Below are 27273 nucleotides of genomic sequence, written 5' to 3' on the forward strand. Positions count from 1 at the left end.
CAAAGACTAAGTGGAAGTTAGTTTGGTATCCCAAGAGAATTCAGCGTTAACAATGCAGAAAGATTTTTTTTTTTCCATTTCTCCCCCTTCCTGAACTCCAGATAAGCAGTAGGCCCCAGTTAGATTTCATTACTATCACGCACTCTTCATGGTCATCTTTTAATATTTGAAAGGATCATTTGTTAACTGGAAATGGTCAATTTTTTTTTCTTTGGCTTTTGAAATATAATTTTCAATTTTTAATTTGATTCATTTAGATGAAATCATTAATCAGGGTTGAAACTGAGTTAATTTTCTGGAAAATAAATGAGGTTGTTAGAGTGAACGTTATTAAGTGGGCTCTTTGCTCGAAAGGGATAATAGCTGAAAATATGGAGGACTTTGAGAACTATAGCAGTTGAGGGATGAAAAACAGAAAGGTTTTTTTTTCCTAGCTAAGTGCAGTCATTTTTTAAAGGAAACTAGGCATATGAGGAATACTTCAGAAATATCATCATTGAAGTAGGCATTACAGAGTAAATAACCTAAATATATATATATGAGTTAAAATCCTACAGAGCCAGCGTATAGATGGTGATTTTTAAAAATGTTCTATTTTTACAGAACATTGTGTTCCTTCTAAATCTTAGTATTTTCTATTCCAAGCAATGCCCATTTAATTTTTGAGACAGAGAAACATTATTCTCAGTAGTTCAACAGAGTTACAGCCATCCAGGTAGAAAGCAAGCTTTGGTAGACAGGGAGTACAGGCCACTAAACCATTTTTTTCACTCTGACCCAAATTCAGCTCCTGGCCTTGAGAGGGTTCTGTTTGCTTATTCTCTGGAGTTTACAGCATGATACAAAGTGATTAAGATAGCCAGCAAAATCTCTTATAAACACAAACCAAAGAACAAGGGATTGGACTAGACAGGCAACATCCTAGAGTTACCATTTGAGCTTGTTTCAGTTAACTACAACATTTGTTTTGCACTATTTCCTAATGCCATCTACATTCTGCTAATCTTCTAGTTAAAACCATGGTTTATTGGTTTTTTTTCCCCTGGAAGATAGGGCTGCATCCTCTGTTCTGATAGGAAAGAATTTCTTCCCTTCAAGTGCTCTAGGCTTTCCTTAAGAGCTATCATAACACTAAGCACTTAGCGGCCTTAGGTCAAAATTTTTGATGGAACATTACAAGTCTGTTTAGGTTTTCCTTAATGCCTGTGTGCTCATTAAGGACCATTTCAAAGTCTGTTACTGGGGATGAGTGATAAAATCTGTAGGTGCCTTAGCCAACAAGGTGTTCCCTTGTATGTGTTTTTAAACTGCCCTGTTTAACAGGATATTAAATGCTGCAGAGGGAAACAGGAATACATGTCACACCAAAAAGAAACTTCTCAAATGGAGAAGGGTGGAAAAGTTTCTGCAGTAGAGCAGAAAGTCATATGGAAGTGAAAATTATGTGGAATGCATTTATTTTACTTTTGTGAAGTGCCTTTCTCTGATAAAAAAAGAGAGACAGTAATAATAATCTAACTTGGTTTAAGCTTGAAATACTCCTGTTTCAAAAATTAAAATCTTGGTATGGGTTCACTTTTCCTTTCCCTTTAAAATGGGACAAACACCAGCAAGCAAATCTGAATCCTGGCAGACAGGGAAGTTGAATTTGTATATCCACACTGCTAACAAAGTTGACTACAGAGAGGATAACTGCAGCCTTCTAAATGGCTAAGATAGTATTTGAAAGATAGTTATTTTAAGACTGAGCAGAACAAATGTTGATTTACCATTTCATTTTCAGTTGTACCATCATGATGTAATGAATCACAGTGATGTAACAACGTCAAGTTGTTGAACAGAGTATATAGCATGTTAAGCCAAAACAGCATTCGTGTGCTATGAATATTCTTGGGCAATAACTACAGGAAGGAAGTACCTCTTTTCTGGAATAAGAGAAGGTCCTGAAGTCCCTACACATGATTAAGATCAGTCACTTAGCATCAATTAGTCAATTGCAATTAGTTACTACTAATGGGTTTTGTATCCAGCCTTCATTGTAGACCCTACATGCTAATAAGAACAGATTAGTGGCTCAGCCAGGGATGCCAGAGGCCCCAGTTCTTAATAATATAATTCATTATTAAGAATAGTAGGTAGTATTAAGAATAGTTTATGGTACTACTATGTAAATGCTACAGGAGTACGAAGGGGGCTGGCTAAATCTCAGTAACTTAGTTCTGTACCTTCAAAGTCAATAAACTGCTGTAAGTTACAGAAGCAAGATCATGGCTATGCTGTGCTTTCTTACTTTCAAATCTACTTTCAAACTCACTTTCAAATCTATCATGCATACACACCTTCAGGCTTAATTGTTTTATTTTCAATATGGAGTGTATTTTGGGATGCAGAGGCTATTTCTGTAGGATATATTGACAGAACTTCTTAAAATCATTCCAATTTTAAGTCAGGTGTTGAGATGTTCATGTTGTGAATACATTTGTTGTTTCTGCATGACTTGTAGTTTTGCTTCTTGATTTCGTTATAATACTGGCTGCATATCTCACAATTCTACAAAATGTCCAAAGTCTATCATGAGCCATGTCAGACACTCAAACTCATAAGTAAGGTTGGCATAAAGATGTTTCTTAGAAAGGCTGGGACTTCTCCAGGACTTTCCTGCATTTGGTTCTCAAGGATAAAATAGCTTGTGGTGGGAAAGGCACTGAGGGAGTGTGAAGCTGGGATCAGGGCAGAAAGATGGCAGGCACTGTCCCAGTGCTGGTGTGTAGAGCAGGACCCACTGGTCAAACTGAGCACGTAGGGATGCCATGGTTACTAAACAGTGCTTTGCAACTTGCTTGGAGGCAGCTTCTGACAGTGGCTTTGCTACTGCCTGTGATTTCAGAAGCTGAGCCTGTGAAGCCAAATCAGATCATCTCCCAGCTCCCCTTTTCTTTTATGGTGTCAGAAAGTCCAGCTTGCTGTTTCTGTTTTCTTTGGTGTTCAGTCTTGGACAGCTTTGTATTTTCTTGTAGTGTTTGGTGGTATCTTTGGACACAACTATTCATAATCCTTTTTTTCATCAAGAAGTTTCAAAAAAGGATGTTGTGTTGCATTTCTTATTTAGAAATATAACAGAGAATTGGTTTTATTTTGAATATTCTGGCCTCCAATGATCATTTGCAGTTTGTGAATAACCTTTAGTGTTTATCTTAGGATGGTGTAAAAGAGTCCATTTCATTACATGCTTATTTACTTTAGAAGTCTTTCCAGTTGGAAAAGACTGCTTTGCTTCTGCTTTGTTATTGACTCTGCTTTCAAAGTGTGCCATTAGATCTCTTTAACAATGAGAAACTTGCTACCTAAAACTGCCCCAAATTTAGTAGGGAGAGCAGTGAATGGCAGTGTTGGTCTTCTGAACGTGAATCTAGAAATAGTAATAGCAGTGGTAAAAAGGTGGTATGGGTAAACATTGGAAATTATGAAATAATGAATTGAGAGAGTACCCTGAGGAAAACCTCCATATCTAAAAGTCTTCAAGAATTTTTGCAGATTTATCTCTCTTGCTCCCATGTGTCTTCCCTTTCTGATAAGCTTTAACTGCACACACCTGTATTAGCTGGGCCTTCATCTTGAGCTGAACGATATATTCTACTTCTTCAGTACATTCCTGATGTGGACAGACTAGGAATATAAGACCAGCAAATAATTTCTGATAGAGTGGATTTTGAGCCAGATGTTAGATGGAAGGAATGCCTGAGCCCTGAGACATTGCTCACTTGGTTCTCCACCTGGCCAGCTACACCAGTTGAAGAACTGCAGCATTTTAAGAGATGGACAGTTAATTGTTTTGTTCCTAAGGATATATTTTGTATAAGCTTTAAAAAATACAACAGTTTTTTGTACTCACTACACAGTTATAACTATCTGCTGAAATAAATTTCATCTGTAAAATCCAACAGCAGAGGAAGTATTTGTAAAATTTTGTTTTTCTTTGATGTCTCCTTATTGTGCATCAAACAGTGCCAGGAACTGGACATTCACAAATAGTTAGGATGTCAATGAATGAAACATGTCAATTCAGGTTTGGTCCAAGTCATTCTGTACACAGAGGCAAACATATGCCACTAATTACAAAAAAGTTTTAATTTATTTGCTGTTTGGATAAGGAAACTGAAGCTGTGATTCACATGTTTCTGAACTGAGTGCACTGGGATGGGATAACCATCTGTCCTGAAAGGGAGATGCTCAGCTGTATGTGCCTGCTGATGATAACATGGGGTACTGGCCAGCAGTCTTATCGAAGCAGTTGCCAGAGATTTAAGAGTACATAAATAAAAATGAGTTAAAGTGACCAATTTTAAGGGGTTTCTGAAGCTTTTAAAGAAAAAGCAGTGTTTGTGAGTGCAATAGTCCTGCTTCAAGTTCCCTTATTTCAAATTGAGTTTACCAATTTAATTTTAATCCCTTTCAAACGCCTTGGTCATGCTTTGAAGATAGCAAACCGCCCCCTCAAGCTCTGAAGCTGAGCACTGGCCCTTTTTGTTTCCACAAGCCGAAAATAAAGTGTTCGCATGAGCTCATTTACAGAGAGTAGAGCTGGCAGCCTTATCAGGAGAGGAGAAAAGAGCTCTGAAGATGAAAAGCTATCGCTGTGACAGAAGTCTTTATTAGGTTGGGCAGTAACGGAACGTAGTGTACACAGGATAAAGTGATGGCTACCTAGAGCGTTTAGGGAAAACCAGAAGAGTAATAACGTTTTATGTTGTTCTTAGACTGGCTTCTTTGGTGATCCCTCTGGCCTAGGGATGTTTGGAGTGAAAAAGGGGACTATGTCAACAGAATACTGTCTGTACAATCTGCAGCTTCTGCTGGTCACAAAAAAGAGCATGTCAGGAAAAGGAAAAGTAAAGATGAGCCATTATGTACTTTCATAATGACTCAGCATTCCCTGTTGTGGCAACCCTCTGCTATAGAGTTTGGTAGGAGACAGATTTTGATTGAAAAGCCCTTTATCCAGTTTCACACATATGTCAAATCCCACTTACAACAAATATTTCTGTGTTGAAATTCACATATTTTAGGACAAATTTTTATATGAGACAGATGATATGCAAGGTCAGCTCTATATCATCGTAATCTTCCTCCAGTCATTTGCTAAAGATTGTGTCGTCATTAAAGACTGTGTCCTCTTGCTAACCCAGGATTAAAGCCATGGCAACATTTTTTAGGTAACATCTTCACAGCCTAAACCCATTAGAAATAGTGGAACGTTAGCTAAAATAAAAAAAAAGAGGTAAGTACTTGTTTCTGTGATCCTTATAAATTTCACAGCTGCTCTGAAATTCAAATAGAGACCTGTATTGCTTTTATGGGTATCTCTGTTCCCCAGTAAAAGCAAGAAAACCCTTTACTTGAAGTTTTGAATTACCTTCTTTAATGCCTTTAAACAATAGACCCATTTCTTCATTTAATTAAAACAGTAAAAGTTGTGGCTCAACCATACAGATTGACAGAGGACTGTAATTGATTTGGCTCATTTCTTTTTTTTTAATCGCAATTAACAATAAAACACAGTGCATTTTGATGGAGAAGTAACTGAGTAAAAAACAATGCAAAAGAAAGATAAATGGTACTGATACTGCTTACATTAATTAGATGGGTATGTTGGATATTATGCTGGAAAAAGTCTGCAATGGGGATTTTAGTGGCATGGGAGTTAGAGTTGAAGTTTCCTCTGAATAAGGACTGCAGGCTTTTGTTGATCAAGGAAATTGTAAAATTGCTGGATCCTAATAACAGATCTTTGTGCAGTGGAATATGGCAGTAGAGCATCTCTAAGTGCATCCTCAGGTAAACTGTCCATAATAAAGATTAAAGTGTGGTGGAAAACCTTCTCTTGAAAGACAGACTTACCAATTTTTTCCTGGACTGTGTCAAGTTCTTGTATTTGAGTGGGAAAAAAGCGTCAATATTTATTGGTCCTACATCCAGATTAAATATTTTAAGAGTTTTCAACAGTTATACATCAAAACTGAAAGGGAGGGAGAACATATTCACAATCCAACTGACTTTTTATATGAGCTTCTTGCACCTTTACAGTAGTTTTGTTCCTTCACTGTGCTTACTTTGTTGCTAATCAGTATTTAGTCTGCTTCCTCACATTAATAATGTAAGATGAAACCAGCACTAAATAACCCACTTTTTTTTTTTTCATGGTATCTATTGATGAATGAAAAGGACGTGAAGGAATTCTTTGTCTCGCTCTAGCTATTCTCAGTGGAGGAATTACTAGTCTAGCCATTGATCTTTGCCATTGGCAGGATTGACTGTGTTGCAATTGCATGTAATAAGATACATTTTCTGTCTTCATTTCCAAACTGATGTAGTTCTACACTTTCTTGAATCAAATAATATGCATTAACCAGTTTGGCACTGTATTTTTGTGAATCACCATCCATTTCAGGATTCATGACGTGAGAAGTATTTAGAAAGTTTTTGATTATGGCCCAGTTCAGCAGCAATAGTCTGAGATGAGCAGGTAAATCTCTCTCACTGTGAGAGTGAGAGAAGTGAGTGGTTCATGCAACTGCCAGCACTGGCAAAATTCTTCACTGATGCTTCAGACCTCTTGTGCATAACAGTTAACCTGCTTGTTTGTTTATTTGTTACATGCTGTGAAGTACATTCATGGTAGAAACTTCTATTTTCAATTCCCTTTTAAAGCTCAGCCTCCCTTTCTTATGCACATGCTGCCAAGGAGGATTGTCTCTAGATAAATTATGCCCTCTCTTTCTTAAACAAGATTAAAGAGCTTCTCCGGCTGTTAAGTATCCAGCACTTGAAATCCCCTTCTATTTAGTTCACTGTGGCAATTGCCAGCTGTGTGGAGTTTTGATGAGGACTGTGTTACCTTAGTGGTACAATGTACAACATGGTTTAAGAAATGTAAAGTGTAGAGAGCATTTTTTTGATGTTTAGCACAAAGATGAAAATCCATTCCTCAGAGTAGAATCGATAGAATGGGACAAATAAAAAACAAGCATATGAAAAGCTTTTTTACTCTGTCTTACATATTTATGTGACTACAAGGAGAATTTCCTCATCTTTTAATTAGATAGGTTTAAAAATGAAAAAGCCCATGTGGAGGATTTAAAACTTACTTTTATGCTGTTCTGTACAAATTATTTTGAATAAAAAAATGGGCTACACCGTTTTAGATGTAGGGAAGATGCCAATCAAAATCACAGAATTCTGGCTCTGAATTTATTTGAGGTTTAAGATTTTTTTGATGTGGATTTAGTCATCTTTGGTCTGTAGAAGTTATACAAAAAAATTACTCTGACTATAAATAGGCTGTCAATATAAATTTTGCAGTGCATTCTCTCCTTTTTTTGGTGGGCTCATAATCTTAATTTAAAAGTCCAGTTAAAACTAAAATTCTGCTGGATTGATGGATATATGGCCAAGCTTAATATTGATCTAACTGCAAGTTAACCTAGTTTCAAGAAATATGCAAATATCATCACTGAGAGAGCAGTAGTCCCCACAAAAATTTGGCACAAAGTAGAGCTGTTTATTACACTTCCACCCTTTGTGGATAGTTGAAAAGAAGATCACAGAGCAATCTAAAAGGAAAGGCACAGGCTGGAGAGAATAATAAAGAGGTATCAATCCACCACACCACACCATCTCTGACACAATGGCATGACAAGTGGAAAATAACTTAACTCTGTAAAATAGGGAAAAGGCAGTAAAAAATGAATTGTGTTACAGTTTCTAAAACCTGCCTCAATTCAAGAAACAAATGCTTCTAAGCAATGCCAAGGTGTACAATTTTCACATAAATCTCACATGTCAGCAAATGGGAAACATGTAAAACCTGAAAAAACAGTGTCAGAAAATATCAGATTTGTTAAGACCATTGAGATCACTGATTTAAGGATGTCCCATTGCCAATCCCAAAGGCGTTCCTCATAGGATCCATCCTCAGTGCCATGTGTTTTGATTTTCTCCAATAATCAATATTCCCAGAAAACAGTGATATAACTGATAACAATTTTGTTGTTATATATAACTGATGCACAATTTTGCTGCATATAATCATAACTAGACGTATTTTATTCAGTGGTTAGTTCCTTCCTTTTCTCCAGGTTTAACTAAGTTAAGGCTTCAAGGAAGAACATTTGAATGAGTCCCCTTTGAAAATACAGGCAAGATCTTATTCCTGTTATATCACTTTAGAGTAATGCAATAAAATGTGCTTTCTTGTTCAGATTTATCTGCATGTTTTTATACCATTCTTCTGAATATATCTAGTGCAGATTAAAATTAGTAGGAGAAAACTTGAACATCTGAAAATGGATCCAAATTTGAACTCAGGATCAAAATACTTTCTGGAACAAATGAATACATTGCAGGAGGAGGTTCTGATCCAAAGTAAAGATTCTAAGGTTAAGAAGAGGGAAAGATGAAAGGAAAAAACAGGTTTGTTTTATTTAAATAACAGTCCTAGGTACAATTTTGGATCTTGAGAGAGTAATGTGGAGATGCAGTGAAGGGCAGAATCTAAATGTGGAAAACTGAACCACATAGAGATTTTATTTGCCAACAGCTCTCCAGACCTTGTCTTATTATGTATTTACATTCCCAGATTGCCCATGTAGGACAGGATAAAAGAGTGAATAAGGAATTTTGACTCTTAGCTTGTATTAGCCATTAAGCAATGCAGTGTCACTGGTTTGAGTTACACTGTGCAAAGCACACACAGCCTTTAGTGATCATTCTCTGAAGAGTTCCTGCTGGAGAAAGAAAAGTTCTCACTGCAGGCCATCATGGATCTTGTCATTTCTTTTTCCTTTAAACCTGTGTCTGTTTCCTGATCATGGAGTGACATCAATGGCATTTATTTCATAAAGAATTCATTGAACCCAGGGACCGAAGTGTACTAACTGTACACACACTTCCTAGTTAAGATGTTCAAAACCTGTCCTAGGAAGAGTATTACACACTTTTGTTCATTTTGAGGGTGCCAGTTACAAATATCTTGAAATGCTCTTCTAAGATTCTATTTGTGGGCTTGGTTCATTAAGTTATTTTATATATACCCTGTCATTTTTTTACTCAGTAAATTCTGCTCTTGAGTCATAGTGTCTTTTAAATTCCCAATTTCACATTCCATAGGAATGTATAGTGATATAATTAAAAGAAAAAAGAAAGAGTGAACAAGTCCAATGTATGTGTTTTAACAGAAGGAAGAGAACTTTGTGACATAAAGCAGAAAACTTTGGAAGGAACACAGTGTTTGGAAAAAAAGACAATGTCAATTAAATTCTTTGCTCTTCTCACCCTTCAAAGTAACTCTGGAGAAATGTGCAGACTTCAGTAGAGCTATAATAGATTTGCAGTGCACTGAGTGAGAAGACTTTGGTCTCCCGTTTGGTAAATATTCTTTTCATAGCCCCTAGGAAAACAAAATATGTGTGTGTTTAGCATTGCTCATGGTGAATATTCCCATTGACATCTGCATTCAGAAGGAGGCTAGGTATGTATCAATTTAAATAGGCTGTGCTTGTCAGGAATTATTGACTTAGAACTATTTTAATTTTTTTTTCATTCCACATCTGTTAAAATTCTATGTAAAAATAATTTATGAGGAAATTTTATGCTTTATTTCCTCTTTTAAATAATGCTCATGTAATTATGTCGCCCAATTACTTGTATTAACATAGCCTTGTACATTGTACAGGTTTTCTTCATAGCAGTTGCCATTACAATTTAACGAAAAATATTCTCCTCAGACAAGCGTCTTATATAAAGGCATTTTTAACAGGGACAAATTGTTTCTTGTATAAAAGAATAATTCTTGTGACAAAAATTTTTGGCCTCTTTTCCCTTTGTTTTGTTCATTTAGGCTGGCTAAAATTACATACATATTCATGTATTTTAATAAGAACAAAGCATTACTCTTGGATATTTTCCATAAATTTGTTCTCATAAGCAATCTGATAGACATCTACTATAAGTGTAATGGGGGAAGTTTACAGTAAATCAGTCTGTCTGGTTTAGAAAACTAGAATTTATTAACCCATTTCCCAAAGGCCCAGTGTTACCTATGAGATTAGAAGAAAATTGTCACCGTTTCTGTTTTAGAGCAGGGGCACTTTATAATAAAAATATATCGTCTAATTGTTTAAAAATTTATTGTATTTTATTGAAGTGAAATCAATTTACCTCATACTATTAATTGTTTGTAAGATTAGAGGCAGTCAAAAAGTCTGGGGAATGCTGAGCACATTTGCAGTTTTTCATCTGGGATTTTCACATAGGCTCGGATCTGTTCCTGTTGCTAACCACAAAAGAGCTGTCAATACACTGGTTAACCAATATGCTTCTGTATGGAAAGCTTCTAGCAGTGGTATCAGTGAAGTGGCACCACTAATAAACCTTCCATTAATTGCTCAAAAAGTACTTCGAGGAGACTCAGAGGCCAGAAGCAGGGTAACCTGTCACTCCAGTGTGTCAGGCAGAATGTCAGCTTCTGAGGCTGGCAGGATGTGTGAGCTAAGGTATAAATCACCCACACTCAGGGCATGAATGAAGTGCTAAGCATGTTTGGGAGAATACTTAAAATTCTAAATGAAGAGTTAGGGTTTTTTTGTTATTTTTTTTATGGCTACAGAACCTTGTACCTGTTAACTCCTTGTGTGTCATTTTCTTTTTCCATTGCTTTATGAAGAAGAAACACAAATACATACATTTCTTATAGGAATTGTGAAATAATTAATCTTCTGTTCTTTTCACACTTTAGCTGATATCACAAGATATTCTATTATTATTTTTATATATATGTATATACAGTAATATTTCAGTCCTTTTTGTGTTAAGGGAAAAGAAGTAAACAATAGAAAATTAACAAAATAGTATGCATCTTTAAATCTTGCCATGTTCTACCACATCTGATAGTTTTATATATTTTATATATCTACCCATATAATTCAGTTGAAGGACTGGAGCCTTCTCTTGTGAAATTGAATAACTTTAAAAAAATTATTATTCTGTGTTTTGCTCCTCACTTAACCTTAGCATCAGAACTTGATAAATGAATTTTGGTGGTTTTCTGCTCAGTTTCACTTTCAGATTCTCATGTATGCACAATTCTTTGATATTAGTATTCATGGAAGAACAGGGTAAATGTTACATACAAAGAAAAAGGCATAGTTCCAGTACTCTGGAAAATGTTTGTACAAATGTTTGTACCCTGGATGGGATCGTGGTCCTCCATTAATGGCCATTTGTAAAATCCCTTCTTGGAGGGATTTTTTCCTGCCTGTTTTTACCTGCCACCTCCAGAAACCATAATATATGCAAAGGACATTTCTCCTTTTTTTGTTTCCACCTTTAAAAGCAATGCTACAATACTAATAGGAAACAATTCCACCACATTGACACTTTATGCAATTTTCTTTATTTTACTCTGCTATGTCTTGATTTGATGCCCCTCTAGCCACTGCATTTTGAAGTTTTTGTTGCTGAACAGTCATTACTTTAGCACATTGCAAATAATGAAACAAAAACCTTAAATTTTTTGTTCCATGTGAAGATTTTCAGGCAGAAGGAACACTGAACAAGAAGGTGCTGTGATGTGCTATGTCAGTGCCTTCCAGTCCAAACATATTAACCTAGATCATTGTTTTTTTCCTCTACCTAAAGAATAAAAACTGTACTTTTTAAAATAAGCAACTGTTCAGACAAATCAGAAAGGAAGTAGAAACCTGGAATTTCAGATCAGCCCAGCTGAACTATGTACCCATATAAGCCACTGTTGAACTTCACTCTTGTAGCAGACAGAATTCTAAGAAACAGAAAGTTGAAGTACATGGACAGGAAGTGCAAAGTACAGAAAAGCCCTGTCATTTGCCAAAAACATCTGAAACTAGTAATATAAAATCTTGAGGTTAGAATTATCTTGTAGTTGTACTGCAAGATTTCTCTGGGACTCCAAATGAAACCCTGCTGTGTAACTCCTATCTAGTTTTGAAAAACATGTGCAAACATAATAACAATGCAGAAGGCAAAATGCTCATGTTATGACTGCAGAAAGCCAAAAAGTGAGAATACCTGCCACATTTTCCAAGTCAAACCCATATTTTCATATTAAGTGTGTGCATAGGTTTAAAAGTACCCCTTTTTTTAGCATCAGACTGGTGTATGTACTCATTAAATTACTTCAGCTATTTTACATTTCCATTGCAGTCTTCCATATAAGTCAAATTGTGATATACACTTTAACACCCTTATAAATCATGATAAGATATAATTAATGCTCCTAAAAATCTGTTAACTGCAAACAGAAGCTGAGACATGGTGTTAGGTTCTTGGACTGTTTTCCCAGTGTGCCCCCTGCTCTAGATCCTGTGGAGCCATAAAGTCGCATGCAGAAGACAGAGAGAAGTTCAGAATTCTGCCATACCCTTTGAGGAAGCTTGAAGGATCAAGTCTGAAATGGATGCAGTTCCACATATTGATTTGTCACTCTTTAAAATAATAAAGAAAAAGTAGGGAAGAATTGCACAGTGTTTCACCAAACAAAAATTATAGCTCTTAATTACTTAATGCATAAATACGAGAAAGATTGCAGAGATAGGGTTGTTATGGGTGTACTAAGAGAAAAGACAATGTCAAAATGATGCTTTCATGAATAAGTCTTGGAGAAATACGGAATTCTGTGAGAAAAATATATATTTGCACTGAGGCCAATTTAGGCTCAAGTGGCATTATAAAGCCATCTGAGCTGTAAAGGTAAGTCTTAGTTAATTTGCCAGATGAGTGCAATTTAGAAAGTAAATTTTGCTTGTCTTACTCTTGTACAGGTCATCACAGAATGGCTGCTCCTTGAGGAAGATGAGAAAGATTTTGTCCCTAAGAGGGAAAAAAAAAAGTCTAATAAAAAGAAAAAAACACCAGAGTTCTGGATCATATTTGTTAGGGTAAAAAACTTAATACTTCAGTGAATTTTACATCTGTTTTAAAGCTCTAGTATGATAAGCCATCCTTTAGTTTTCTCTGATTCTGTTCCAGCAGAATGAAATCACTTCCTCTAGGTAGAAATCCAAATTCTAAGTGGAATATTTCTTGGTCCCAGTAGAACTGATATTATTTTGTATAACTGTTTCAACTCACACCATTAAGAACTTTCGTGTGATTTCTGGATCGCAGATTAATTCCACATCCTCCAAGTCACTAACTAAAACATTGTGAAACTGCACATTATTGTATCTGAAAAGGGTATTGAGATCTTGTTCATGCTGTGGGTACTTCACAGTCCGATTATTGTAATGCATTTCATTTCAATCTTCCTTTGTGTCTTGAGAGTTGCCAGCAAATGGTCCAGAACTTCAGTTAGACTTCTTTTCTATTACAGTTGTCACCAGCATAGCTCCTGAATTCTTTATAAGCTCTAGTGACGTGATCTAGAGTAAAGGCCTGCTTTTGACCTTCAGGTGTTGGCATGGCCTTGCTCAAACTTTCTTTTTGACCTTTCTGTCTCCTGATGTTCTGTGCCCTCTCCTTGGATCACCAGCCAAGCCGCCTTTCCCACTCTGGGCTTGTCACCTTTAAAGTAATGGTTACAAGTGTATTGATGCAGTAATGACTTTACAGCCCAGCAAGCTCCACTTCATTAAATTGGTTGTAATTTGAACTCTGAAACAAGATAGCATCTTCTGTAATTATATTTAAATAAATTAAGGTTAGAGCTGTGGTATTTAGTTAGTGATAGATTGCCTTTATTTATTCTTATGCCTTGTCCCAGGACATCGTATGCATAATTAAAAAAATAAGGCATATACTCTCATATAGTATGGTTATGATATATAAGCACATTGACATGAAATTTAATGGTGCAATTAGCAACAGTATTTTCTGTGTTATTCATAAAAGCTGTTGCAGTATTTTACACTGATTCCTAGTAATTAGTATATTAGTAAACCAGGTGATGGGGAGAGAAGTATTATGTAATGGTAACTGCTTCATTTCAGGAACACCAGGGCTTTATGTATATTCAGCCTTAGTTCTGCATTCCTTTTTCTTTGCAGTTTACAAATATGCACATTTTGCTGCAACACAGGCTCTTCCTCACTTCAGAAATGGGAAGGAAAGGAAGTGCAAGCTGTATAACCTCTGTTTACTGGTCTAATTTCAGTCTTTTTTAAAATCATCTTGAGTCTAGCATAATTTCACTGAAAGTCTGGTAGTATAAAACTCAGAAATTATCAAATGTAGGCACTAGCAATGGAGTGCATAATATACCTCTTCCAAAAGAGAGACAGATTTTTTTTTCCCAAGTTCTTGTGTGAAGTGTAAAAGATATTCTTTTGTAATATTTGAGAGCTAATCATTAGATAATGGGTGTTGCATGTTTAATGCAACATGCTGTCATGTTTTTCTTTTTTTTTTTTTATTTTCTTCTTTCTTTCTGCACATTCACCTCTTCTTGAACAGAAATAAAAGGTTCAAGGCTTGTCAGCATCAGTTTATAGATAGCTGTTTAAAAATAATGAGGTATTGGGTATTGTAAGGCTCAGGGCTGTCTTGCCAGACTCATTTATTTCCATTCACCTTTTGTCAGAATTGCAGACAGAAGACATTCAATTAAAACTTGTCACCTGTTGCATGTGCCCTAATTTGTATTTGTGAGTGTCACAGATTAGGATACATATGGATCCATTTAAAAATGTAAAGGAACAATAGGATTCTTAAACATTTTATGCCACATTTTCTTCATGTGAACATCTTTGTTTATGGACCATTCTTCAAGGGAAATCACTTGGGCTGAGAAATAATAGAATTTATTTACACAAAGTCTCATTTACATGAGAAAACTAAGGGGATTTTATTAACGTTCTTTTGTGGTTTAATGCATAAATGGCAGTGCACAAAATTTCAGCATGTAGATGATTAGTTCATGCAAAGTTAATGTTCCTTTCAAGAGAGGTTGAGTACTGAGCTGTGTAAGTAATGCATTTATCAGTTCTTTTGTCAAAATGAAAAAAACAAACCACTGGGCTTTAACCTGAGAGATGTGTTTTTCAGCTCCTTTGCAAAAATCCAGCCTATCTCATCCCCTCCTCCCAGGACAAAAATGAAATTTCCCAAATATTGCTTACATTTGGTTGCCTTGAAACTTTGTTTAGTATTAAACATAAGCAAAATCTGAAATACTGGTTTGAAGCATTTGTTTTGCAAAAGCAGTATTTTTCTTGTTTGTTTTTTTCAACCTAAAACAATTCACTAAATATTTTAATTAGCCCAATTATTTGGGGTTTTTAATAATAAAATGGTTTTTACAAATCATTGCAAAGGAACAGATAAATTAAACAACTTGTAGTCACAGATGAAGTTAGGTATTAAAGTAATAAAAACACTGTTTTGTTTTTCAGTCAATTATATGGGTCAGTTCATAAATTAATTGTTTTACAGGCACATCTTGAGAACAGCCAATTTTATCCCACATTAATAAATACTTTTTGGTACTAGCTGAATGTAAAGTAAGAGGATGATTTTTAGACATCCTGTGGCACTCTAAATTATATGTTTAATTGTGGAGATGGCTATAGGAAGACAAACCACTAAAGACTTCCCCTGGTAATTGTTAATTTAGCCATAGATCAGGAAAACTTTAATGTGAGTCATAGCTTCTATCTTCTTTGATGAATTAGGGCTCTCTTTTCAAAATTCTATCTACGTAGTAGACACATATTTTACATCTCTAGTTGAATTTTTACCTGAATAAGGCATTATCCAAATACTTTGTAAACTGATTGCAGAAGCTCTTTGGCATCTTTGTAATTCAGCACATAAAATAAGTATGCAGATCCAGAAAAAAAAGATAGCTGATATTATCTTATTTCTTCAGCTGTGTTACTTTTCTGCATGTTTCTACTGTATTGGAAGAGGTCTTTCATGGTTTAAAGTATTTTTTCCACTGCAAATCTTTCAGACTGCAGAGTTAATGCCCTGGACTCTAAATTATAGAGATTGCTGAAGTGTCTAAAGAATATCTAGATGAGTGTGCATTCTTAAACCTCAGTGCATTCTGTCCATGTTCATAGTGGAAAAATCAACTAGTTTTTCTGGTTTATGTAAATAAAAGCAAAATGGAGTTTATAATATTCACTGAAGTTTATTCATCAATCTTAGAAATAATCACAGTATGTTCAAGTGAACTGGAACACTCTCTTAAGATATTGTCCCAAAGGAGAACCACACTGGAACCACACTGGAAAATTATATTTGTGCTTTCCACTTTTGCTGTTAATCTGGGGTTTTTCTACCTCTGCTACCAATGTTCCTCTAGAGCTTGGCAAAATGCAGTTATGTGGGTATTCATTTTTACCTGTCTCACTGTTGAAGACAATGCTGGGAATCTTGCAGACATCTGTAGAAAATGGGTTGTTAGCCAGTTACATATCTCAAAAAATAAGATAGAATATTTTTCATACATGTCAAATGCTGTGTTAGAGGTGGAGCTTGCCAGAGTGGCGTTGATGCAGAACATATCAGCTTGCCATGAGACTGTTATATAGGGGAAACACAAAGGGAGCAGAATATGAAACTCCTGAAGGAAGTCAATATTGCACATTTGAGTCTGATTTCAAACCTGTTGTTTACTGATTAAGTAAATTACACTTTTTTTTTTCCAAAATAAAAAGTTCCCCAATTAAAGGTAGTGAATAATTACAGGCAGTCCTGGTGTTGGTAGGACTTGATTTGAAGGATTGGGCTAATGCCTTCCAATGTAAATTCAGAATTTCTTGTGGGTAATAGAGCTCTGTGGAAGGGACAAGAATGTTTATGGGTCAGGTGAACAAATGAACCCTGGATGCTTGTAGCCAAGGTAAGGAGGAGGGGATGGAGAAGAATAACAGAGATGGATGATAAAGGAGTAAATAGTGGTGGATGATAAAAGGAGTAAATAATACGCTTTTAATATGGCTTGGATCTGTATGGAAAATGAGATGACATGGTTAAATAGTATTTTCATACTGAGGATCTGAATTGCAAAATCAGTAGAATATTGGGGCATGGGTATTCCGTTTGGTTATGTAGCATCATCACAGTGGGTATCTGTCCTTGAGGTTTTCAAGGCAGTAGGAGGAAAGGACTGCAGAATAGGAATAATAATTTACATTTATTGGTAAGGAAGAGACAGATGAGGAAATTCAGAGAAAATGAGTTCAAGTTTACCTGTGTTGTTTAGATTTAATGTGGTGGGTAGCTCATGTGGCTCATCTGCTCTGGCGTTCAGTTGTTTCTGTGCAAGGCTGCATTTAGTGTAGAGTAAGTGCCCAATGTGAGTTTGTTGTGTGTTGTGTAGCACTTGATAAAAATCATGCAAAGATTATGTAAGGAACCAGGAGGCAAACTTTTTTTTTGTAGAAGCTTATGTAGTGACTATATAGAAGCATTTATTCCCTGAAGAATAGGTGGAGAATTTCTTACATTGTATCAGTACCTGTAATTGCTTTGTTTTAAAAAGTAGCTATTGCATTGAGTTATACAGTTTCCATCTCTCTGTTGCAACTCTACAGCCAAACCCTCATTTTCTGAGATTTGTAAGTCATGTCTAAATCTCTGACCACTCATCACTCCTGAACAAACGAGTTCATGTGTTGTGCTTGTCCTCATATATTAAATGAACGTGTTGCACTTTAACATTGAAGTTAGCTGCTCTCTTAACTGGTGGCAAGCCTATTTCTACTCTGTGGTCATCCCTGTTTTTTCCCTTTAGGGCTCTTGGTGTTGTTTCTCTTTTGAAGGCTTTTCACATGAGCATTAGGAAAGGTGAAGAGTCAACTTCCTTATCTGTGGTGGAGCTGTGTTCAGTGACATGAGTAGATGTTTTGACCCTGAAGAGCTGGAATTATAACATGTACAGTGCAGTTCATGGGGAGATACTACATGATTTTTTATTAGTGGGGTGGGTATCTTTCTTTTCACTTCATGGTTGAGTACTGATTGGGTGAGTGAACTGAGAGCTGAAGACTTTGTGATGCCACAATGCACAGCAGAGCTGAAGCAGAGGTCTACTTAATTTCTCCAGATGTCACAATATCCTCCTTAATAATCTGAATATAGACTGTGTGGAATTCAAACAGCTAAATCTGTGACTGATGTGAAGCTCCTCCTTCCCCAAATAAGGATTTTTGTGGACAAAATTACTTTTATTTCTTTCCTTTGTTTTTCGAACAAAGGAGGCATCAGTTGCTACTATCTGGGGAACTACTGTCTTGATAAATAAACCTTTATGTAATGAATTCTCTCATACAAGCTATAGGAGTTACAGAGGAATATCTACAGATATACTTTGGAATCTCTGGATTTCAGTTTGCTACCTGACAAACTACAAAGTTTTCTGAAATGTCAGATGGGTGTAGCTAAGCAGTGTCTTGCACTGTGTTTACTTCTGTAAAGACCCTTGGGAAGTAAAATTCCACATAGGGTGTGTTAGATTATCAGAAATTAAATCCAAAGTATCTACTTTCCTATAGATACAGAAAAATATAGATACAGGATACATTACAGATAAAGGAAATACTAGGAGCCAAAATGATGATAAACTTTTATCAGTTTTAATGGAAGGGTTATAAAGCTCTAATTTATAGTCTGTTGGTGTTATTTTATCAAAACTATTTTCACATTAAAATTTGAATTAGTTCTGTTATAGACTTAGGTAATTTTACACTGTGCAATACAATTGCTCCCCAGTTATATAGAAGTTAGGGTTTTCTAAAAGAAAGTTTTCTTTACAGATATAGCAGTGTATATTAGTGAGGGCTTGGATCTAAGTAAAATTTTGTGACATTTTTCTGTATTTCCTTCCATTGAGTAGTAAATGGCTTGAATGTGTATCTCGTCTAATGCAAAGTAGGTAAAAAAAAATGTTCATCCTGGTAGATTTATATTACTTTAATTTAAGCTTAAATTCCATTACTTTTTGATTAAACATACTTATGTCTGATGCCATCCATCTTTTATCACTATGAAATCTGTTCCCAAGCAGAAAGAAGGATGGCATCTGAATTATGCATTTTCTATCTATTTTTCTTCAAATGCTGGGCAGTCTTTTTCATAATCCCACCAGTATTGCATGTGGCTTGTTCTAATCCTCTGCCTATTTCTGAATATTCAGCTATCAAATCTTGGTCTTCTGCTGTTTGTTTTTATGGCAAAGTATTGTCCTGGATGTCATTTACTTCAGGTGTAGCTCAAACTCCCAATTCAAGTGTGAAGAACAGTGAGTTATCATTTGTTCTGAAATGTTTGAGCTATCAGTTTTAAAAGTGATCTTTAATGGAAAGTGGAAATGCAGTTTCTAAGTATAACTTTAAAAAACAAAAACAAAAATAACCATGCTCTGTTGATTGAATTAGCAAAAAATATATCAAACAGCTTAGATCACAAATCAGTCACAAGTTCCATAGGTAACTACCATAAAGAAGATTTCATTCATAGTTATGCACTGACCTCTTAGGGTATGTGGTTCATTTGTTACTGTTTAAATCTTGTGTTCTCCATAAATGCAACTGGAGATGCACAATGAGAAATTTACTTCTTGGGTTTGATGGACTGACATACACAGTCTTCTGCAGTAAACAAGGTGAAATTTCACTATTAAGTAGGGGTGATAATAACTCACTTTCCTGATGAGCAAAAGCTATTGAGCACTGTTGGATACAACTCACTGAATTATAGCTGCAGGTGTTTGTTGTGTCCTTAAAGCGAGCATCTCCTTTGTGTGTTAGTAACCCAGGAAATATAAGTGAAAATAAAAAAAGCAAGACCACCCCAAAAATAGTTGGTCTTGGATTTCTGGCTAGTTAGCAAAACAGTTTTCTTTTACCAAGACCCAGTCAATCCTTTTTGGTTTCTGAGAAGGAAAGAGGACTGACAGATGCTTCCTGTACTACCTGTGCAGGTTCAGAGGCAGCACATGAACTCTGTGCTGTGTTCTTCCTGCTGTGCACATGAACTTTAATTTCTTTGGTGGTGGCTTCCCTTGCTCTCCAGAAGCCAGTTCTTGTGGTATTTTGTGTATAAGGGAGAGGTCAGAGGCATGGGAAGTAGAAGAGTGGGGCACAATAATAGCGATAGGAAATAGGCATAGAGGGAGGAGAGCTAAAATAAACAATGAAAAGAAAAGTGAGAATGTGAGTTGCACTTTATTACATTGCTCACAGGGGCCATAGAGACTTAATGTGTCCTTGCATTCTTGTGTTGTTAAATCCGTGTCATCAGAGAGGGATTTTGCACTTTGTATTACTTGTCCTGTTGTCCTGCACATGTGCCAAGTTCATCAACTTCCGTGTTATGTTACTGCTTGGTTTTAGTCACATTCACCCAGGCTATCTGGAAATCTGCCTCGGTGACTCAGAAAAAAATAAAAATATTTCCTTGTTTTGTAAGACCTACTGTCTTTGAACCCTTTGACCTTGTTTCATTTTGTCAATGAGAGCAGCTATAGCTTGTTTCAGGAAGGTAAATTTCTATATATCCATAGAAACCAGACAGCAGAATGGTGTATTGAAGGAATGAATATTATGGAGGTAGAACACAAATGTTAATTCATCATTGATGACATCTAAATGCACAACTGTACAATTTCTTTCAAATCCTCATGAGCAATTTCAGTCTTTAAGCCACATATATATTCTTATTTTTCTAGGGACACTTACTTTGTATCCTCTGGCTACATTAATCCATCTTAATTTGACTATCTAAACTCTATACAGAACTCATTGTTTCTAAAGTTCTAATTCTCAGCACTTCTCTGCTCGTAATGTTATGCTTCTATATCCATGGTGTCTGTTACAGCTTTGAAATTCTGCTTCTGGCAAAGATGACTTAAGATTAGGTTCTTTCAAATGGAAACTAAACTTGCTAGCTGTTTTTAATAATATGTAAAAATGAATGAATGGTTTTAAATGAACAGGAAATTATGTTGTATACTTAGTCTTGCATGTGTGGAACTCTAAACTGCTTGCAAATACTTGCAATGCTGATTTCCCATGCTTTCTAAAATTAATCTTTTGAAATAAACATGCTTTTAATATAAATATTGGAAGGCAGGAAATAGAAGATTGCTACCTGAAAGGCATGCTCATAGTGTATTTAATTACATGTTTGCTTGTGTTTTCAAATGTAGGTGTGCGCCTAGACCGAGTACGTGGAGGTCGCCAGAAGTACAAGCGCAGAATAGATGCAGAGAACAGCCCATACCTGAACCCTCAGCTAGTTCAGCCAGCAAAAAAGCCATGTGAGTACACCACATACACAGTATTTCCCTCTCTGTACAGGCTATTGACTTCTAGCCCTGTTTGCTGAGCTCCTTCTGGGTTGAACAAGGGTTTGGTCAGAAAATATTACCATGAAGACTTTATCGATTTGGCTGTTAACAGCTTTTGTTTTAAATATGCTCATCTTTCTCAAGTGGAGTTGAACAAAGAGTGTTTTTACAGGTGGGAGTGTGTAAAAGCATGGTTTATGCAGTGCGAATTTTACATTTACAGGTTATCTTTATTTTCAGTGGTACATAAAATGGTTCGTACTGTGATCATTAGCTCATTGAAGCTTCTACTTTCAGATTTCACAAGAAAGTGATTTTTGTAGTTTTCACTAACTAAATGAGTTTGACTGCTCAACCTCCCAATGAAAACACATTAAGAGCCTCATTAATTTATACCTATAGATTAATACACTACCTAGCATTAGATTAAAACAGCAATATGCCACACTAATAACAAAGCAGAAAGTGGTAGTTTGGGCTCTAGTACCCTCATGGATTTTTTTTTTCTTTGTTTTGTTATGTTTTAATAATGTCCTTGATTGTATCCCACCAGGCTGAAATTAAGAGAGAAAGAGATGATCATCTCACTGCTAAAATACAAGTTCCATCCTCTTTGCGATTAACTAAAAATAGTTAGGGGTTTTGCTTTGCAGCTTATATAAACTCAAGCAGTGACTGTACTAATTCCATGAAGTAAATTTAATAGCATTATAGCTGTAGTGCAAGAGGCTGGTGTATTACCCTGCAAAGACACACAGGCTCTGTATCAAGTGTTGTAAACTCTTCCAAATTCAAATGGGAATACGCACATGCAGTTGCTCCTGCTGAGGAGGTTAATTTGTTCCTAACATGGATAAATAAGCCAGTGAAATAAGGAGGGCAAATTCCTTCTTGTCTCCCATTTGCCTCTGCCCCTAAGCTTCTGACAACACACGTGTCAGTGTTAGCCCCTTGAAAATACCTGTCTGGATGGAAAATGGAATCTGTTTCTGGTGGTGTTCCCCAGTAGGGGACAGTGCTGTGTACAATACATTTGAGCATATGGGGATCTGGAGAGCAAATAAACAGTCTTTGAACTGTAAGTGAAAGGGCATTTTAGCTGTGTCAAAGAAAAACAGCCAGTTTTACATAAAATTAAGGCTTAAGTGAACATATGGCATAGTTTCCTTTTGCCTTTCCAAAAAACATTATGCTGATTATATTCCTTCAATTGTCCAATCTGGCATCTTCTACTCAGCCTCCATAAGCTGTCCCACTGTTCTGTAAATACAATCTACGGCTGCACTAAGCAGATTTTGCACATTATAATAAAAACTTTCTGATAATACAATAAAATTTAATAAACTCTAATGCTTAATTTCATTAGAGGTTTAGTTTTCCTGGGTGCACAGATTGTCAGTTTTTCATTTACTTGATATTGTCATTGAGTAGAAATGTTGATAGCCTAACATATACCAAAAAAAGCCAAGGCCAAACAGACCAAAAAAAAAAAAAATACAACCCAAAAGCCCCAAGCCCTTAAGATATGAGCAGAGGTTAATGCAGTTGTACTGAAATACAAGAATATCTGTGTAAACCCAAGATTATTTCAATGTGGTGTATTGCTTTACCTATAAGGTGATAACTGCACGAATTTCTGTGAGCTCCAGTAGTCTGAGATAAACTAACCTCCTCATAAATCATTACTCATTATCTGAGTGCCTGCCTCCATTTTTCTTAGCTTGTCCAAGTAGAAACAATTTTGTCATAAACATTTTTAAAACTTAATTTTCAAATCCTGGCAGATAAGTGTCCACACTTGAAACGGTTGAATCAGTTTTGTGTGGAAGTAGCCTGGGAGATTTTCTGGACCCTGACTGATAGTTTGTGTATAACAAAGGCACAGGAATGAAAATCGGGTTCTATTGATTCTAATTAGGGAAACATTAAATAAGGTTTACCAAGAAAAAGTGCTTATGGCTATTCAATTTCCTGAGTGATGGCGTTTTCAGAGTGCATTCAGAATTTTCCTATGTTCTGTGGTAATGCATGTGCTAATACATGTAGCTTTTTCCCCTGTAAGGAAAGAGCAGGTGTTTGGATGATCTTTCCTACACCTACTTCTTATCTCTATTGTATTTTCCAGCTTCACCATAGAATTTAATGGACTGGCCATAGATTTTATTGACTGGAAAAATAAAAAGGATTTGAGATTTTGCAAATCCTGAGTCAAAGTAGACAATATTCCTAAATTATCTATGGAATGCCATTGGTAAGGAGCCTCATACACTAATGAAAATTGTTCTTCGGCTATTTCTTCTGCTGCAGGGGAAAAAACCCCAGAACTTGGGGATGAGAGTGCTTCTTCATTCATTTATCATGGTTAAAACCCAAAAAGTAGACCATTTGGATGTTAAGAAACTCTTAATTAATTTATCCTATTTTCCTAACTGATTAAAAATAGTGCAATTTGGAAAGAAGTAATGCTATCTTTTCTCACTTACATGTTTTCTGTGTGAAATGCAACAGGTTTAAAAATTTTAAAAAAGAGACTATTTAAAAATTTTAAAAACCTGCAAAGGCTGTTGGCCAATATAAGTTAAGTCTACCATCTGTCATTTGTAAATAAGAATAGAATTCTTCATTAATCAGTTTGATAATCAGTCAACTATTGAGATCAAAAATTGCATCAGTTGGCATAGTTCCTATAGTTCATATAAAGCATGAATATGTCCCCTTGTAATAAAACAAGCTTGATGTGATGGTTTCCAGTTGGCTCTTGCACTAATTATATAAGTGACTAACATATATCACAACTTCTGACACACATATTTGGAGTAAGGCACAAATTGTAGAGCCAGTAGATCAGAGTCAAGGAGTCTGTGTCACTCAAGAGCAGTAAAGTATCAGAAATCTGAATCGAGTGAGCATTTTATGGAAATATGTCATGGACTAGTAGAGATCTTTTTGACACTGATGCCTCAGATTTTAGCTGTTACATTTTTCAGATTCTGTGCTGTTCTGAGCTTCATATTAAGGAATGGTAAGTTCTCTTCACAGAGTAGGTAGACAAAACAATTCCTTTTCTAGCTTAGGACCAAGGACAGCTGATCCAAATTTCAGGCCCAAGGGCATAAACAGTGTGAATTGAAGAGAGAAAAACAAGAAGGATGGGACTTCATAACTTGCTATACTTAGACAATTAACTCCAATATGCTAATTGACCAGAACTTATAAAGTGAGAGACCTCATGACTGGTTGTCCATTTTGTGATCATTTTGGTCCATCTTGAGTGCATGGCCAGGCTGTTGTACTGCCCAAGGTGTATCCATTGAGGCCTTTTAATAAATCCTTACTTCATTCTTCAACTCCATCTAGCCTCTGTTCCAGGTCAGCCTTCACAAGGCATCAACACTGCTGTGCAGATCAGTCAGCTTCCATTGCAGGAGAACAGTGTGCTCTGTCCTGTGACTTAATGCAGATTGGGGAAAATTATACTAATTCTGGCAGCATTCTCTGCACTCAGAAAATACTTGGTATCTTCTCACAGTGGAATCCCATTTATATCAAGCCTTATAAGGTTTTGTCTCACTGAAAGGAACAGATTCATGTAAAATAACTGAAGAGTGCTGTTTGGGCTTTAAATTCTGATGGTGCATTTGAGGTCAAAAGATATAACTACCAGGAAAAGTAAAATGTAAATATATTGGGAAGTATAGTAATGTACCCTGTATTAGGAGGCTTAATGAATTAGTCCTTTTCCCATTTTTCAGTTCTGCCTTCTCAGAGTAATAAATCAGGTGCCTGTATAGAGATAAAATATCTCCATTGTGTCTTCACATGGATATAGTGCTCATATTATGTTTGTCCTACTTACAGAATAGCAACACTGTATTTTAATTCTCTTTTTTTTTCCTCTCTGCATTTTTCCTTATAACTTAATTGATTATTCCAAATAGATGTCACAAGTCAACTGAATAAAAAAGTAAATATTTAACATGTGAATGAAAATGCTATATAGATAAAAACAAGCAGTGTGGGACTACAATAAATATTATTCCTTGCACAAAACTAGTTTTCTGAGGTAGAGTTTGCATACTTTCATACTTTGCTTAGTTTTACACTCTTTTTTATCTTTGATTTTACTGGTTTTTTTTCTGTTTAAAAATGAGATGGAGATCATTAGTCTGGGTTTGTAGGTAAAGAATGGTAGTTGGGGGTTCACTGACAGAAGTTACACATTTCAGTGGTTGACTAATTGCATGTGGTGTTTACTCACTCAAAAATACCCCTGCCTTTAAGGGTTGGGGTGAGTTGCAGATAAAATGAAGGCAAAACTTTTCTTTTTGAATAGTGCAAAATGCCTTGTAATGCATTAATCTTTTCCTATAAGGTCTGTACTCCAGTAATAAAAGGGGATCATGTATTTAAAAGGGGATCATGTATTTCTGTGTTTTATTGAATTTATTATCTTAAGAACATACATGTTTGGCTTGATAAACACTATTAATGGATCAGATTTGTTTGTGCTGTAACCACTTGTAGGAGGTCATGAAGTTACAATAAGGTGTAATTAGGTTCAGTGTATTAAGACAAATTTTTGTGCACTTTGAAATCTGAGCCATCTGTTTGAAGTACAGAATGATGCTACTGGTGATCTTGTAATGTTCTGGACCATTTTTGCAGATAACAAGATTGTCTCCCATTTGCTGGTGGCTGAACCAGAGAAGATCTATGCTATGCCTGACCCCACTGTTCCAGACAGTGACATCAAAGCACTTACCACTCTTTGTGACCTGGCAGACAGAGAACTGGTGGTGATCATTGGATGGGCTAAGCATATTCCAGGTACGTACAATATTTCTTGCGCATAGATAATGTACAGAAATAATCATTATTATTCTGTGTTCTGTTATTCTGTGCTGGTAAAAAATACTTTTTTTTTCTCTCCCTACAATTCATAAAGTTTTCCTAAGGCTCCAGAATGTTCCCACAGAACATAGTTTAGATGGTTCTGTATCATACCTTGGAAGCAGTAGTATTGTTGCTGTGACTGTTACCATGTTAGTAAGTTTCACGTGCTGCTTAGAGAATCTTTTTTTCATGTATTGCTTACATTACTTCATTATTGAGATAAACTCCCCTTAGTATCCAGAGTGTTAGCCTGGCATAAAGGGTCATACAAGTCCTCTCCTCTGTAGTCATCTGATTCAGCAGTATTTGAATGTAAGTCTGGCTCCTGTGTTAGGTAAATGCAGCACTACTGACCACAGGAGGTGAAAAAATTCAGTTATATTTTGGCAAGGCACAGAGGAATTGTTCTCTTCATTGACTGATCTAGTGTGAAAACTGAACTGTACCAGCAATTTAGTACAAAGAACTGAATTGTCCCAAAAAGTCTCCTCTTAAAACTTAGTATTTCCTTGATCTGCACAGAATGGATTGCAGTCTGCATCACATAAAGGCTCTGATATTATAAAAGCTGACTGGCAATGTTATTAGCAAGAAAAATGGGGGTCATCAAAAGCAGTTTCTCAGAAGATTAGCAATTCCTTCAGATATCATTTCAGGTGTATTTTTACCCCTCCCCAGTGCTGAGGTGTTTGTTCTTGCTCTGTGGGCCAGCAGACAAACTTACAGAAGTCCCCAGGGTTCTCAGTCTATCACCTTTCACAAATGGTAAAGTCAGACAAAAAAGGTCAGCTTTTTCTCTGTTTCTTAAGGTATTTTTCTTGTCCAGCAGATGAGTGAGCATGTTGGTGTGTTTTCAACAGCTCATTAGTTTTCTAATTTTGATAGTGGAACGTTATTAAGTATGAGAGTGGATAACCTTTCATTCGGCAGAGTAATAAGTCATTCTCATTTTAGATGTGATTTTGGGACACCTTAATAGTAGAATAAATAATCCAGTCAGTTGTTTGTTTATCAGAGTTGAAGATATCTTATTTGTAGTTTCAAAAGAAGTT

The 27273-nt window shown here is 35.9% G+C and overlaps 1 protein-coding gene across 21 annotated transcripts in view; it reads left to right on the forward strand.

Moving 5' to 3' along the window:
• The window catches only part of ESRRG (estrogen related receptor gamma), a 400282-nt gene that overhangs the window by 326220 nt on the left and 46789 nt on the right, over positions 1–27273 (forward strand). For all 21 annotated transcript variants that reach the window (XM_031504247.2, XM_077781876.1, XM_077781879.1 and 18 more), the window contains 2 exons: positions 21188–21298; positions 25994–26155. In XM_031504247.2, coding sequence (XP_031360107.1) covers positions 21188–21298; positions 25994–26155 — 273 coding nt within the window. The remainder of the gene's footprint in view (positions 1–21187; positions 21299–25993; positions 26156–27273) is intronic.

The sequence above is a fragment of the Lonchura striata genome, chromosome 3, assembly GCF_046129695.1.
Source record: "Lonchura striata isolate bLonStr1 chromosome 3, bLonStr1.mat, whole genome shotgun sequence".
In the NCBI taxonomy this organism is placed as follows: domain Eukaryota; kingdom Metazoa; phylum Chordata; class Aves; order Passeriformes; family Estrildidae; genus Lonchura; species Lonchura striata.